This window comes from Nematolebias whitei, chromosome 10 (genome assembly GCF_014905685.2).
Source record: "Nematolebias whitei isolate Nwh7 chromosome 10, NemWhi1, whole genome shotgun sequence".
Lineage (NCBI taxonomy): Eukaryota > Metazoa > Chordata > Actinopteri > Cyprinodontiformes > Rivulidae > Nematolebias > Nematolebias whitei.
In genome coordinates this window covers 32,022,597-32,036,574 of record NC_056507.1, presented here as the reverse complement: position 1 = coordinate 32,036,574, position 13,978 = coordinate 32,022,597, and the positions used below count along the sequence as shown (strand labels likewise).

At 40.4% G+C, this 13,978-nt stretch overlaps 1 protein-coding gene across 1 annotated transcript in view; it reads left to right on the top strand.

Moving 5' to 3' along the window:
* Positions 1–13,978, top strand: part of LOC119415806 (CD82 antigen) — a 30,560-nt gene that overhangs the window by 7,937 nt on the left and 8,645 nt on the right. Inside the window, exons 2-5 of the mRNA XM_037682977.1 lie at positions 1,462–1,565; positions 3,976–4,048; positions 9,464–9,588; positions 13,292–13,366. Of these exons, the coding sequence (XP_037538905.1) occupies positions 1,503–1,565; positions 3,976–4,048; positions 9,464–9,588; positions 13,292–13,366 (336 nt within the window). The 5' untranslated portion in view covers positions 1,462–1,502. The remainder of the gene's footprint in view (positions 1–1,461; positions 1,566–3,975; positions 4,049–9,463; positions 9,589–13,291; positions 13,367–13,978) is intronic.

The following is a 13,978-nucleotide window of genomic DNA, read 5'->3' as shown; positions in this document are numbered from 1 at the left end:
ATATATTTATATCACACAATATATTTATATCACACTATATATTTATATCACACAATATATTTATATCATACGATATATTTATATCACACAATATATTTATATCACACAATATATTTATATCACACAATATATTTATATCATACGATATATTTATATCACATGGTGTTTTAACAGCTGTTTTATTTTAGCTGGAGATCTTCTTTCTTCTGAATAATATGTTTCAAATTTAAACGAAGCCTTTCCTCATTTCTAGTTCTGAGAATAGATTTTATTTTCTTTAGAACAGACAGCTGTGGTTTATTTTTTTATGTTTAGAGTTTTCAAAGGCAACACTAATTAGCCAGAGGAAGTTGAGTCTTCCAGTCAGATGTGACTCAGTAAAGCTGGTAATAGCATGCTGCATTTGCTAAATGAGTTTTTAAATAGCTCAGAGATCACTTGAAATAAATAATATCTATTCTCATTTAACCCTAGTAGAACGTGGATTTTTTTAAATAGTTGTTGGGGAATGTTTGAGCTAAAGCATAGTAAACAACTCCCTTTACTAATCTTAGCTGTTGGAGTTAAATATACACCGTCAAAGGCAGAGACACTGAACTGAAGACTTTTGTGGAGGAGAGAGCAGCTTGTCATTTGATACATGGGGAGTTGTCTTCATTTTTTTTTATTTTTAGACTCCTCAAATAGCCACAATGGGTGGTTGTATTTTTGGTGCTCCCAGTGAAGGATGAGGTCTCGTAGCGGGTAATGTTTTTTTGGGACCTGTGAAGTGCAGCTTGGATCTTGTTGGCAAGAGGAGTTTCTGTATGGGCACTGCTGGCTACAGGAAACCACTGAGCTCAGAAAACTTACTGAACGTTGACGTATCAAGAGGAACCACAGCTTGAGTCAGAACTGACTGATTTCACTGTAAGATGCTCAGACTTCAAGTGTCAGGCAGCTACAGTCAGCATCTGATTGATCACATTTCATTTAGTAGTGTTTCTGTGGCATCAGACAAACCTACTGAAGGTGGCTCTATGTTTACACCCATTACTAAGCATAGTAGTAGACTAGTTTGGGTTTCCTTTGGTTCATGGTGACAATAATATGTCATATATGTTGTCATGGTCTGAATACAGTCATTATGAGAACGCCACTCTTTGCTTTGTAGAGGTCTTTCTTTCACAGTTTTAAACCAGCGTGGCTCCTCTGTTGTGCTCTCAGATATTGCCATAAAACATGATAGAATGAGGCAATTGTTTCCTCCTAAAAGTGTGAATCAGAGGTGAAGCTGTTCTGAATGAACTGTGCCAATGGTTTGACTTTGAAGATTATAGCTGTGTTTAATTAGAAATCCAACTGTGCAGTTTTCTTATGATGTTGATCTACGACTGCCACAATGAGTCCAGACTTATTGTCTGTTTTGTTTTTGTGTTTATTGTGCCTTTCATCTTGAGTCTGTTTCTGTTTTTTCCTCAGGCCCATATCTCCCTACAATATTATCCTGCAGAAGCACAACCATGGGGAAAGGATGCATCACAGTCACCAAGTACTTTCTATTCCTCTTCAACCTTCTCTTTTTTGTAAGTGATATAGTTTCTGTCTTCACTTTTTGTTCCTGGTATTTGTAAACTCTATGGCAATTCATTTCCGTGAAATGGCCGATCTGTCTTTAAGCCGTCTCTGGCCGTGCATAAATCACAAACGGAGTTGACCACGTGTTGCACAGACATGAGATTTTAGAAATGAAGCGAGTGTTGTGGAAATCAAAAGAGCAGGACTCAGATGTGATAATAGGGGGCCGAGGTGGGGTAGAGGTAGGGCAGCTGACGACTCCCTATCATTCCCACATGTTGTGGTGTCCCTGAGTAAGACACCCAATCCCCAATTGCTCCCTGGGCACCTACATAGCTGCCCATTGCTCCACCATCACGTGTGAGGGGTTAAATGCAGAGAACTAATTTTGCCATTGTATGGAAACATACGATGACAACACATAGCACCTTACTTTACTTAATTTGGAGAACATGTTAAACGTGTGATGGCCATATTCATTGTATTATTGTCAAAACATGACAAATAGCAATTCTCTTTGTGGTGAACTAATTAAATAGAAAGGTGCTATGCTTCATTATCAATTGTCTGCTGATAGTCTTTGTTGCTGTTTAACCCCGTTGCAGGTTGCACAGACAGTATGTCATCACTTCGAGCCACAGCACCAGCTTGCCTTTTAACACATCGACTATTTTGGCTGTTACTACCTCACTTTGTGGTACAAAGGTGCTTCAATCTCCCTTTCCACCTCCAGAAGGTGTCTAAAGGCTCCCACATACTCGGGCGGACCTCAGTCCGCGAAGGTCTGCGCATACCGGATTAGAGTCGAAGTGGACACCCGCAGGGCATGTCCGTGCAAAGATTAATTTTTACATATGTGTACTCTGTGTTGCACAATAAACTGCCCGGCGACGGACTGTTGTGTATGCAACACCAATGTATTAAACTCCCCTTCTTCACCCCTGGTCTGGTTTAATGGTCTTTTCTTTTGTTTTTATCCAAGAGACAAGCGATCTCTTCTTCCTCCGTTGATGCCATGACTGAAATTGTGAGAAATGAAGAAATTTGTCAAGAGCAAATTAAAATCGGGTCCATCGTGACTGCGGGAGGGTCTGAACTTTTGATTAACAACATGTAAACACAGAACCCCATGGTGGCTGGGGCTGCCAGCTCTCTTTTTTTTGGTTTGTTTGTTTGTTTGCAACCTGTCAATCAATCCAGTAGGTGTGTCAGCAAATGACCAATCGGCGACCTCAATTTGTCCCAAAGGTAAACGCCCCTTACCTGCGGAGCTGGGCTGCAGCCGCTCAAGATGGATGCTCGAGTATGAAGACTCAACTATCTGTGGACAGAGTGCACAGTTTCTGCGCGGACTGAGGTCCGCCCGAGTCTGTGGGAGCCTTAAGTCCTGACTTGAAGTGTTTTATGAAAGAGCCTTGTGTTCACCTGACTTTAACTTTCTCAGCTCCTTTGTTTAGTTGATGCAGAGATAATTCTGCTCCTCAATTTAACAGTCGTGACACATCGAGAGCTGTTAGATGCCTTTCAGGTTTTTTATTTAAATGTTTATCTCTATTCAAGTTGTACTGGAGAGTAGTGGATACTTTGCCTGAGGCAGGAGACTTTACAGAGCAGTCAGCATATGGTTTTTGTTTCATCTTCTCCAACATAAGTCCAGTGGCTGAGGAAACCTTGGGCCCCTTAAAGAGCGCTCTGCCAAGATGTCCAGACCTCTCCAGTGAGTCTACAGCTATAAACCTGACACAGAGCTTTTGAAGAGTGTGCTCAGTTGGTGTCTAATAGGAAAAGTGTGTGTCTCCATCAAGTGTTTGTCTGTGTGTGTGTGTTCGGGGAGGCCTGGGGAAGCAGGAAGTGTTGGACTAATGATGGCTGCTGGGTGTTCAGCAGGCTTTATGGAAGTACAGCTCCTAACCTGGGCGCTAAATACTCCTGTAAAATGGCAGCTGGACCAGCAGAGTGCTGCAGAACCAACAGGGCCTCTCACTGGACAAATTTGTGCCCACAACTTCTGAACAAAGACCTCTTCAATTAGGTCAACATTCTGAGATCCTTAATCCCAATAAAAGTGGCGCACCAGATGGATCTGATCATTTTCTAAGAAGCAAGTGAGGTGTTCTGGTGAAGTGTTGTCTCTGCTCTTTATTTTGTTACCACACACTATCGGTTACTGAACGTGCCGCTCCAGATTGGGTTTTAGTTGTGAGAAATGCTGCCCTACAGACTGTTGATCCTTTATGTACCTTTCTCAAGTGTTGTTATGAGAGAAAGAGACACACAGGCTAAAAGTCTGATTACTTCCAGATGTGGACGGAAGGAAGCAGAAAAACAGCTCTGTTAAAAACTTGAGCACAGATTTTGTGTTTTACTTTTCCATAAGATGTACTGCCTGCTCATTTTTGTTGTCCTTGCCCTCTGCAGATATTTGGAGCACTGATCATGAGCTTTGGACTGTGGATACTCCTCGACAGCCAGAGCTTCATAGCTGTTCTGCGTAAGTGTTAAAGCCTCGAATCACAAAACCCCTCAGTTTATGCGCAGTACGTTTAACCGGAGTCCTCTGAGGACAGTGAATGCTGGAACAGAAGTTGGAGAATGTGGAGGGGAAAAAATCTGTAAGTCTTGGCTTACTCGTCGCAGTTTATGACTAGTTTTATCCCGTAGGGCTCGTTCCCACAGCGCCACGAAGGGTTGTTCACACCGTATCAAAAAGTGACTCACCAATGAAACTGGATGACTTCCTCAGCTGAGCCAACGCACCCCTAAAGACATACAGACATGCAATGGCAGGCCACATCTGTGGGTAGTAGGCTTGTCAGTGGGAGGTGACACACTCTTGATTATCATGGCATCAGACGTTGTTTCATCTCAGCTTGGAAAACTGCTGTTTAGTACCCCCCCCTCCTAGTTTCCGCAGTGTTTACTTTTATCTTGCCCAGATGGCAGAGGTGCACAGATGTAATCTCCCACTCTTGCAGATGTTGTCATTTATACTGACTTCATCAACACCTTAAGGGAGGACACTACACCTTTAAGTAACTTACTGTGGAATATCAACTATTTCAAGAAGACGATGCGTCCAGCTTTGCTTTTGTGCTGTGAAGAAAAAGTAAATACAACAAGGTCCAGCCTGGCATAGAAAAGAGAATATTGACTGGAAAATCTTAGTTTCCTTAAACGTTCTTATACTTATAAATGTTTGTTGCCTTTGTCTGCATTTAGTCTTGATTGGTAAGAAATAATAAGCATGTGTGATTCAAACGTCGTCCTTTTCCTTTTAAGTATTTCTTGCAACCGACTGACCTATTTGGCAACATCACCCATTCACCCACAATATACAGGGTCATCAAATTTTGTGAGTACTAAGAAGTTTTTAACAGCTTCAGCCTCGTGTTCACACTGAAACTAAGTTTTATGAACCTCAAATTTGTATTTTTGGACAATGGCTGTAGAGAAAATGTCTTGATCTGCCACCTTAGCGTTTTTGCGTAGATAGCCAAAAGGTATCGCTCTGAAAAAGACGATGTCTTACACACACACACCCCCCCACACACACACACACCTATAATATAACCTATAACTCGCATTTTGCACCTAACGGACAAAGTTTCTGTGTGTGCTCCATGCTTTGTGTTCTTGGTGTATTTTCATGGCCTTCCAGCACCTCATACAGTCCATGCTAGCATACGTACACTGTATTGCTTTGGGTCGTTTTCTGTGTTTTTGTGTGAATAAAAACATTTCTAGAAACAATGACATCTTACAGGATATACATTTAACAGGATTACAAAATCTTACAGGATTTTTGTTATAAATAACAACAAAAAAAGTTTTTTTTATAAAAACAGCTTTCCTGTGTCAACAATTCTCAACACCATTTAAAAAAAACTGATGAAAGTGAGCGTTCTGATTGGCTAAGACGTTATCATCATTACCAACATTTTAAACTAAGCTACATCTGGTTCTTGTATGAGACTGTGCATAATTTAGTAATAATTTAAAACTTTGTGGATCCAGTAGAATGAGCATGTAGACTGGAAGTGGCCCAGGGACCACCAGTTGAAAACTGATGAGGTGTTGCAGATCTTAATTCCGTCGGGAAGTTTTTTTATTATGACGGGAGGTTTATGAAGAGCTTGCTTCCTACAGGAGTCACACTAAATAACACCTTCCTGTTTGAACTAAAAAGGGGAGAAATCAGTTCAAGGATGTTACTGAGCTGTTTGCTAACCTTTAGTTAGGCCTTCAGAGAACAAATACAGGATCCCTGCCAGTCCAAGGCCGATTGTAATAATCCAGCTACTCGTCCACAGATGATATGATTCACTGATTCCCTCAGGACCTTCCTCCGTAGCTGGTCCTGACGACCATCTCTGCTGCATGCTTTTTTTTTGTATGCGTGTTCGTAACCTCATAGGGGTCCATCTTGACCCCACCATGGAACTTCACTGGAATTATTGTTACCACCGTGTGATGGAACAAAACCTAAAGGCAGCACTGTTTATTGACTCTGAGTGTTCCCTTAGAAAACTGTACCGTTGCCTGTCTATAAACAGGATCTCTGTGTTTTCAGTTTCCATTCTTCATGTGTTCTTTTAGCAGAGGTCTTTGCAGCTGTCCGGGTGACCTCGGGCACAAAACATGTGTGAATGTTGTGATTTCAGTCTTTTTTTTGTTTGTTTTGTTAAAAGAACATCCTCTTCTCAGCCTAACCTACCTACCCTCTGCATCATTACAACAGTGTTAGTATTTTACTCCAGCGACATGATAAGTTAAATTTATCTTATTGGAAAGGAGACATGTGTCCACAGACTGCACCAAAACACATAAAAAATAACAAATGAGCTAACTGCTGAGTACAAACTGAAAATTCAACGTAAAGTTGATCCACTTGTGTTTACCTTTTAAAAGTTGGAAGTTGTGTCAACTGTGGCTTCTCACCACCTGTATGCAAACTGGAGTGGCTCTGGTCATGTTTACAGTGGGACCTACAATGGCAGCCAGCCCTCTCTCCTCCCACGGCGGTCGTCTTGGAAAGCAGTGTAACTCTTTCCCCTTTAAATGGAAAGTTCCATAAAAAACCACTGAAGGAACCATTACAGAGTATCTAGCTGAATCCTCCATAGAAACCTGCCGTGGTGTTCGACAGAAAAGCACAGTAACAAGGCAAGCGCTTGCTTTGTCTAAGATTATGCTTTGGTGTTACCACAGAGAGATAGGATGTACGAGGATCTGGTGCTCTGCAACATGTAGACACCTGCAACGGCTTGACAAGAAACTTCCATTTTTTGAGTTTTAAAAGCTTTTTAAGAATATTTAAAGCAGACAGCTGAATAGAAGAAGAACCTACTTGTAACTCAATGTTAGCAGCTAAACTGTTGTAGAAAAAAACTGCAAGTAAAACTGGATCTTGTAGATATCAACAGTGTTTACCTTAAATTTGACAGGAAAACCACACAAATACACAACTCTGCCACATGTTCAATTCAATTCAGTTTATTTATAAAGCTCAAAGTCACAACAGAAGTCATCTCAGGGCACTGAACCGAAACATTCATATACATAAAAAGTTAATAATATTATTTATCTGAGGAGCAGACTGCTTTGAGTCTAACTTCGTCACAGAACTCTCATCTTGAGCATGAAGGCGACAGTGGAAAGGAAAAACTCCCTCATGAGGAAGAAACCTTTAGCAGAACCAGGTTCAGGACAAGCGGCCATTTGCTTCGACCGGCTAACCCTAACCCTAACTCCAGTTAAGACTCTGGCAGCAGCATTTTGGATCAACTGAAGACGTTTTAAAGAAGTATTTGGACATTCATGATAATAAACCATTGCAATAGTCCAGTCTAGACATGACAAATGCATGAACCAGTTTTTCTGCATCATTTTTAGATGAGATGTTTCTAATTTTAGTGACATTACGCAGGTGGAAGAAGGCTGTTCTAGTAATGTTTTTAATGTGGGGGATAAAAGACATGTCCTGATCAAAAATAACACCAAGATTTTTAACATTAGAGCTGGAGGACAGATTAATGCCATCTAAGGAGGGAGAAAGACTGAAAAATTCATTCCTAAGGTGCTCAGGTCCAAAAACCAAAACCTCAGTCTTGTCTGTGTTCAACAGGAGAAAATTAAGGGTCATCCAGGTTTTTATGTCTTTAAGACATGCTTGTAGTCTAAGTAACTGATTGGATTCATTGGGTTTCATGGGCAAATATACCTGTGTATCATCAGCATAATGAAAATGTATCCCATGCTGTTTAATAACTTTACATAATGGAAGCACAAGATAAAGAGTATTGGTCTTGATAATAACCTCAGTGTCTTATTGATTAAGCAAACTGCAGTCTTACACCTTGAAATAAGTTTATAAATCTGTTTTTTTTCTATGACCTGTACTTGCTTTGATTTAGAGATAATCAGCAGATTTAAAGTAGTTCTCATTCAGTCTCCTGACAGTTAGCAGTCAATCCACTAGGTTTTTTTTTTTTTTTACATCCTAAACTCCCCATTTAATTAATACGTCAAAGAAACCTATGCACATCTGTTGCTTTCAAAGATACTACTTTGTAGTTATGTTGTGTATTAGAGGCTGAAATAAGCCACTTTGTGTTCTCTTTATAGAACATAGAGTGTGGGTTTCTGCCTTCCTTAAATACAACCCTGCAGCCACATAAACACCTAAAACATGTTGGGCGACGTACTTTAGGCTTTAATATATTCTCAGGCCACCTCAACATGTGCTGCTGTGGTAACTTGTGTAGAGGCAGTGATGTTTTTATGCTGCTGAAAATTTATGTTACGCGTTTTATTAAGTAGTTCATCGTGCTACAACAAATGTTTTCAGAAGTCTGTGCACTGAGGCATTATGTCGGGAAATAAGAGTGACAAATTATAGCAGTTGCCATTATAAATTTGCATTTATTTTCTTAAGTTTGAGCCAGAATATGTTTGAATTTTAAAATACGAGTAGTAAAAGGGTTGGTTGGAGTTGAGTCGTGGTAGGGAAATGCTCTGCAGCCTGACAGATAGCTTATTTTTCTTTGATAACCATCCAACCTGCGTCCTGCGATAGCAAACGGTTGTGATGAAATGGTAAAAACTCAGAAGTAATATCAGAGTTGGATTTGGAAAAGGAGCTAAGAGGTTTTAGAAGCTACTGAATGTTTTTTTGAGCCTGTGTCAAGGCAAGTATTTTAAATAAAACTATAAAGAATCTACCTTTTGGGGTTTAAAATGGCTGTATCTAATTAGGCTTTTAATTTATTTATTTATTTATTTTTCAAAAACAGCAGTGCTGCAATATATTCATAAATATGAAACATTTATGAGCTGCTGCATCACTCAGTGTCTTCAGCTCATGGTGTGGAGTGACTGATCTGATGATTCTTGTTTCTTAAGCTCCGACTCTGGCTGGAGCCCTTCCAGTTCAGATAACAAACAGCCACATGGTGGCTCCTGGTTATCTTTTCTTTAACCTTGCAGTTGTTTTCAGTCCCAGCCTCCCCCTTCTCCTCTTCCTTCTCTTCCTCCTCCCTGATCTCTCCCAGTTTACATACCAAAGAATGAAATCAATTAATCTCAGTAAGAACTTGTCCTGATCCAACTCCCTCTGGTGGCATACGGCAATAAATTACATTTTCATAGACTAAAAACCATTAGAATATGTTGATTTTACCAGAAACTGATGACTTTGTGAATACTTTATGAATCCTGGTAAGCATCTGTATCAAAAAATCTGAACATGGCCTAACAGAAATGCATTTTTTGCATTCAGTTGAAATTCAACCTGAAAACAGGGTTAATAAAAAAAAAAGTGTTAAACTATCAAAGACGTTTGCAGTGCAGCTGTTTTTGTGTGATGTTGAACCTCCTCTGTTTTTCTTTTTGTTTGCATCTTCTGCAGAGGAGTCATCTCACACGGTGAACGTGGCTTCGTATATCCTCATTGGAGTGGGCTCCCTGTCCATGGCCATGGGCTTCTTCGGCTGCATCGGAGCCATCTATGAAATTCGATGTCTGCTGGGTTTGGTGAGGAACAGACTTTGAGCTCCGACGCTTCACACTGCAGTGCAGTTTATTTCTCTCACGCAGGGTTAACACCCCTCACCACAGAGTGAGAAACCTCATCACTTCACAACCACTCAGGCAACTAAAACTTGTAGGGATTTTAATTTATTCTGCTTATTGGGTTAAAGGTGATAACTGAGAACACTCCTTAAATTTTGCCAATGTGACAAATATTTAATACAGTAGTCCCTCGTTTATCGCAGATGATCCATACCCTGAAGCCCAACAATAAGTGAAAAACTGCAAAGTAGGAATAGTAGTACAAGTGGTAAGTAGTAGTTTATTTTAGTGTGTGTGTGTGTATATATATATATATATATATATATATATATATATATATATATATATAAAGGTGTTTTAAACGCTTACCACATTCTTGCAATATTCTAAACATTGTTTCTAAACTCTAAAGGCTCTAAAAGAGCACAGCATGTCATGATTTCAGCTCTCTACCTCCTCTGCTCTTTGCCACCTGCAAGTGTTCTTGGCCACGCCCACTTTTCTTCTCTGCACGGAGAACAGCTGATCAGCTGCAGCAGGAAGTTTATCCTGCAGTGTGGGCTGCACACAGGTGCAGGAAGTGCTAAATAATTTAAAATACTTTATTTTAAATAAAGATCCCATGCCGATCGTGCGGCTCATCCATCAATCAGCCAGTTGTGTGTCATGTCAAGTCTTATTTTGAAAAACCATGAAAGAGCGAGTCCACAATGATCAAACCACGAAGCAGCGAGGGACTACTGTACCTCAAACTACTCGTGGTGGAGGTTTGAATTTTTTTCTAATAGGTATGGAATAAACTCTGCAGAAAAAGCCCAGTTTGTTTTCACGTGAAACGTTGATCTGAATGTACCTGTGCTCTGAAACACGGGTAATAACATGTGATAGATTCCTGCTGACAGCAAAGCTCTTCAACATGTCTGCTAATGTGTTGAGCTGGGAGCTCACAGCAGGTGCAGACTTACTAACAGGAGGGAGGTGTCCAGGATAAAACCAGTGAAATGTAAGGGAGTGGGGGCTGACCATAGCAGGGGTAGATCCGTGACCTGGACTGTGTTAAATCTGAGGGGTTAACAAAAATCTGCTGTGACCTACTTCTTGGAGTGACAGTGGCCAGCTGCCCCTCTTGTTGGACACAAACCTTCTTGTTATTACCTAATAGCTGGAAGGGATCCTAAATCTATATATTTATTTTGTAAATCTAATAAAAAAAAAAAATCTCCATCTCTGAGGTTTTTGTTAAGTTTGCAGCAACTGTACCTCTTTATACAAAACAAGGTGTGAGCCTTGATTTTGGTTTATTCATTAAACTAAGTTAGTAGAAGTTAGTAACTCACTGGGTTGTGATTGGTGCAGACTAGTTTGCCAAACAAAATTGTAGGTAAATTGTAAAAAAAAAGTTGGCAAATCTTTGTTGCTGTCTTACTGAACTGGCCTGTTTGTAGTGGTCAAAATCCCAGCATGCAGTAGGGGTGGGCGATATGGCTCAAATATAATATTGTGATATTTCAGAGCATTCTGACGATAACGATAAATTTTGTGATATAACAAAAAAAAAAAAAAAAACAGAAATCATTGTTATTCATTTGACAAAATGAACTTATATAAAACTAAAAAAACAAGGGTTAATTTTACTGCAATTATTTTATTTAGTAAAGTATTCAGTCTCAAAGTATATTTTTAAAAAATCCTTCTGTTATTTAGATTGAAAAAGTCTGCACAAAATATAGAAAAAAAAGTCCCCCACAAAAACTAAAGTGCAGGTGCAGTTCCAAAAAAATTAAAAAAATTAAAAATAAATAAAAGTAATGCTTAAGATCTGTTGAGCCTTTAAATGAGCTATAACTTCCACAACTTTTGACAAATGCTGAAAACAAATGAAATGATGCCTGAAAGGGCTGCAGATCATCGGCAGAACAGCCATCAACCAATTTCCTGTTCCTCAGGAAAGCAGCTGGTCTCGAGGTTTGAGCTGCACGGTTCCCAGTCTCTGTTAGTGCACACTCAGACTCGGGTAAGGCTCCACGGTCAGACTTGATCATAAATCGGTGGTCACTGCATAGTCAGTGTTTCCACTACCATTATACAAGCAGGGTGGCCCACCGTGTCAACAGAACCGAGCACACAGTCTACCGAACCGAGCTGCGCACACCCCCGCCCCACTGGTCTGCACTGACGTAACTCCAAGTTAGCAGCGCGTTAGCTACAAAGCTACAAAGCTAAAAGCAACGTCTTCCGTCACGCGGACCGGCTCACAAACCATCGGGACAAACAGCGCTCAGCTCGGATGTAACTGTGTCCCTCCTGCTCTAAAACGGCGCTCACTCAGCTCAGATGTCTCCGTTCATGCCTTCATTGCAGCGTAATCTGCTGCTTGGTGGGATGTCGTATTTACGTCATGAAATTAGCATATCATGATATCATTTATTTTCCCGGGCAAGTTTTTTTGACCAGTATTATCGTGAACGATATGATATGGCCCAGCTCTAGTATGCAGAACTGTATTCTTGGCCATGCACATTATTTTGTTGCCCACCTCCACACACATACCTGCCTTGAATGGTTTTGCACCCACCTCGGCAGTCACCCCATGTTTATGATTTAACCTACAAACCTCATCGGTGTAGTTTGTGGACCCAAACCATCAGACTGTAGCGTTGAGTGTTTTCAGTTAGAGGAGGGCCTTCATTCAGCTGTGGTGCTTTTGAAATGGGTTGGTGATGCCGGGGACAAAATTCAGATAGTTCAAGATGCATGTGGCAACGTTGTGACTATTTTAAAGAAAATTTGTTGCACACATTTTCTTGCACATGTTCAAAATTCAAGCAACGGTAGCGTGCCTCTGGGACTGACGCAAGGAAACAACACGTCAAGGTTTTTGACCACATGTGTTGATTTTTGGATCCACAGTCGTGTCCCAAACCCAAATATTGGAAGCCACATATTTAGAAAATTGTAAACCAAAAGATAAAGACTAAAAATAACAAAAATGAGCCTAATTTTGACACTTGGAAGCTGATGGAAAAGACAACATTCAGGGAAGAAAATATTCACTAAGACGTCTTAGAGATTAGTTTTTCTCTATTTAAAGTGCCAAAAATGGAATAAAACATCAAACTATTAGAGAAATTTAACATAATGCACAATATTTTAAGATAAAACACAATAGAAATCCATTTAGTCACAGAATGGCATGTTTATATTTTGAACTTTGCATGGCCAAAGTGTATCAAGTTGACGGCAAAGGGACCTGTTTAACTTCATCTTCTGTCGATGGACCAGCTTGTTGAGCCGTCGGCTGTTCCAGAGGCTTAAACCAACGTGCTCTACCATCTGACCATATCTGACCTCCTTCTTCTGACTCTTCTCCGTCTCTCTCTGAAACATCAGACTCTTCATGTATGTGTCGTTAGCCTTTGTAGCAATGCTCTGTTCACGTGCAGCCTTTGTCATCACTTCCTGTCTGCACACGCACCTTTCCACTGACATTTGTGACCGTATGTCTCAACATCTGTTTATCTGAGAGTCCTGAATTATTTTGCAATATACTGATGTTATCTTTACAACTATGCATTTACATTATTACAAAATCTTTAAATGATTCATGGCTATTAGTTTAGTGATCACTGTTTGAAATACTTTTGTTTTTCTGTGTTTCCCGCAGTATTTCACCTGCCTCCTCCTCATCTTCATCGCTCAGGTTACTGCTGGAGTTCTCATTTACTTCCAGAGAGATCGGGTAAGACTGGTTTACTTTTCCTTCAGCTCTTCTGACTTGAATTCACTTGTTCATCATTTCCATTTTTATCTGCAGTTGATGTGCCGTTCTTAATAATTTCCTTTAAATACTCTTAATTTCCCCGTTCTTTTGGTTCCCCCACCTTTCACACTCTCTGCTTCTCCACCTTTCCTTCCACGGTTCGAGCTTCTATCTACTGGGTGTTCATGTTTCCCCTCCCAGCTGTGGCAGGCTGATTCTGGGTGTTTGGTTCAAGCCTGTAAGGGACTTCACACAGTTTCACATGATCAGTCACAAGCTGACAGGATGTCAGTTTGTGACTGATCTGACTTCAGATTCTTGAAAAACACCAGAGAGAGAGAGAGAGAGCAACAGATAGAGAGACAGAGAGAGAGAGAGAGAGAAACAGATAGAGAGACAGAGATAGAGAGAGAGAGACAGAGACAGATAGAGAGACAGAGAGAGACAGAGACAGAGAGAGCAACAGATAGAGAGACAGAGATAGAGAGAGAGAGACAGAGAGAGAGAGCAACAGATAGAGAGACAGAGATAGAGAGAGAGAGAGCAACAGATAGAGAGACAGAGAGAGAGAGAGAGAGAGCAACAGATAGA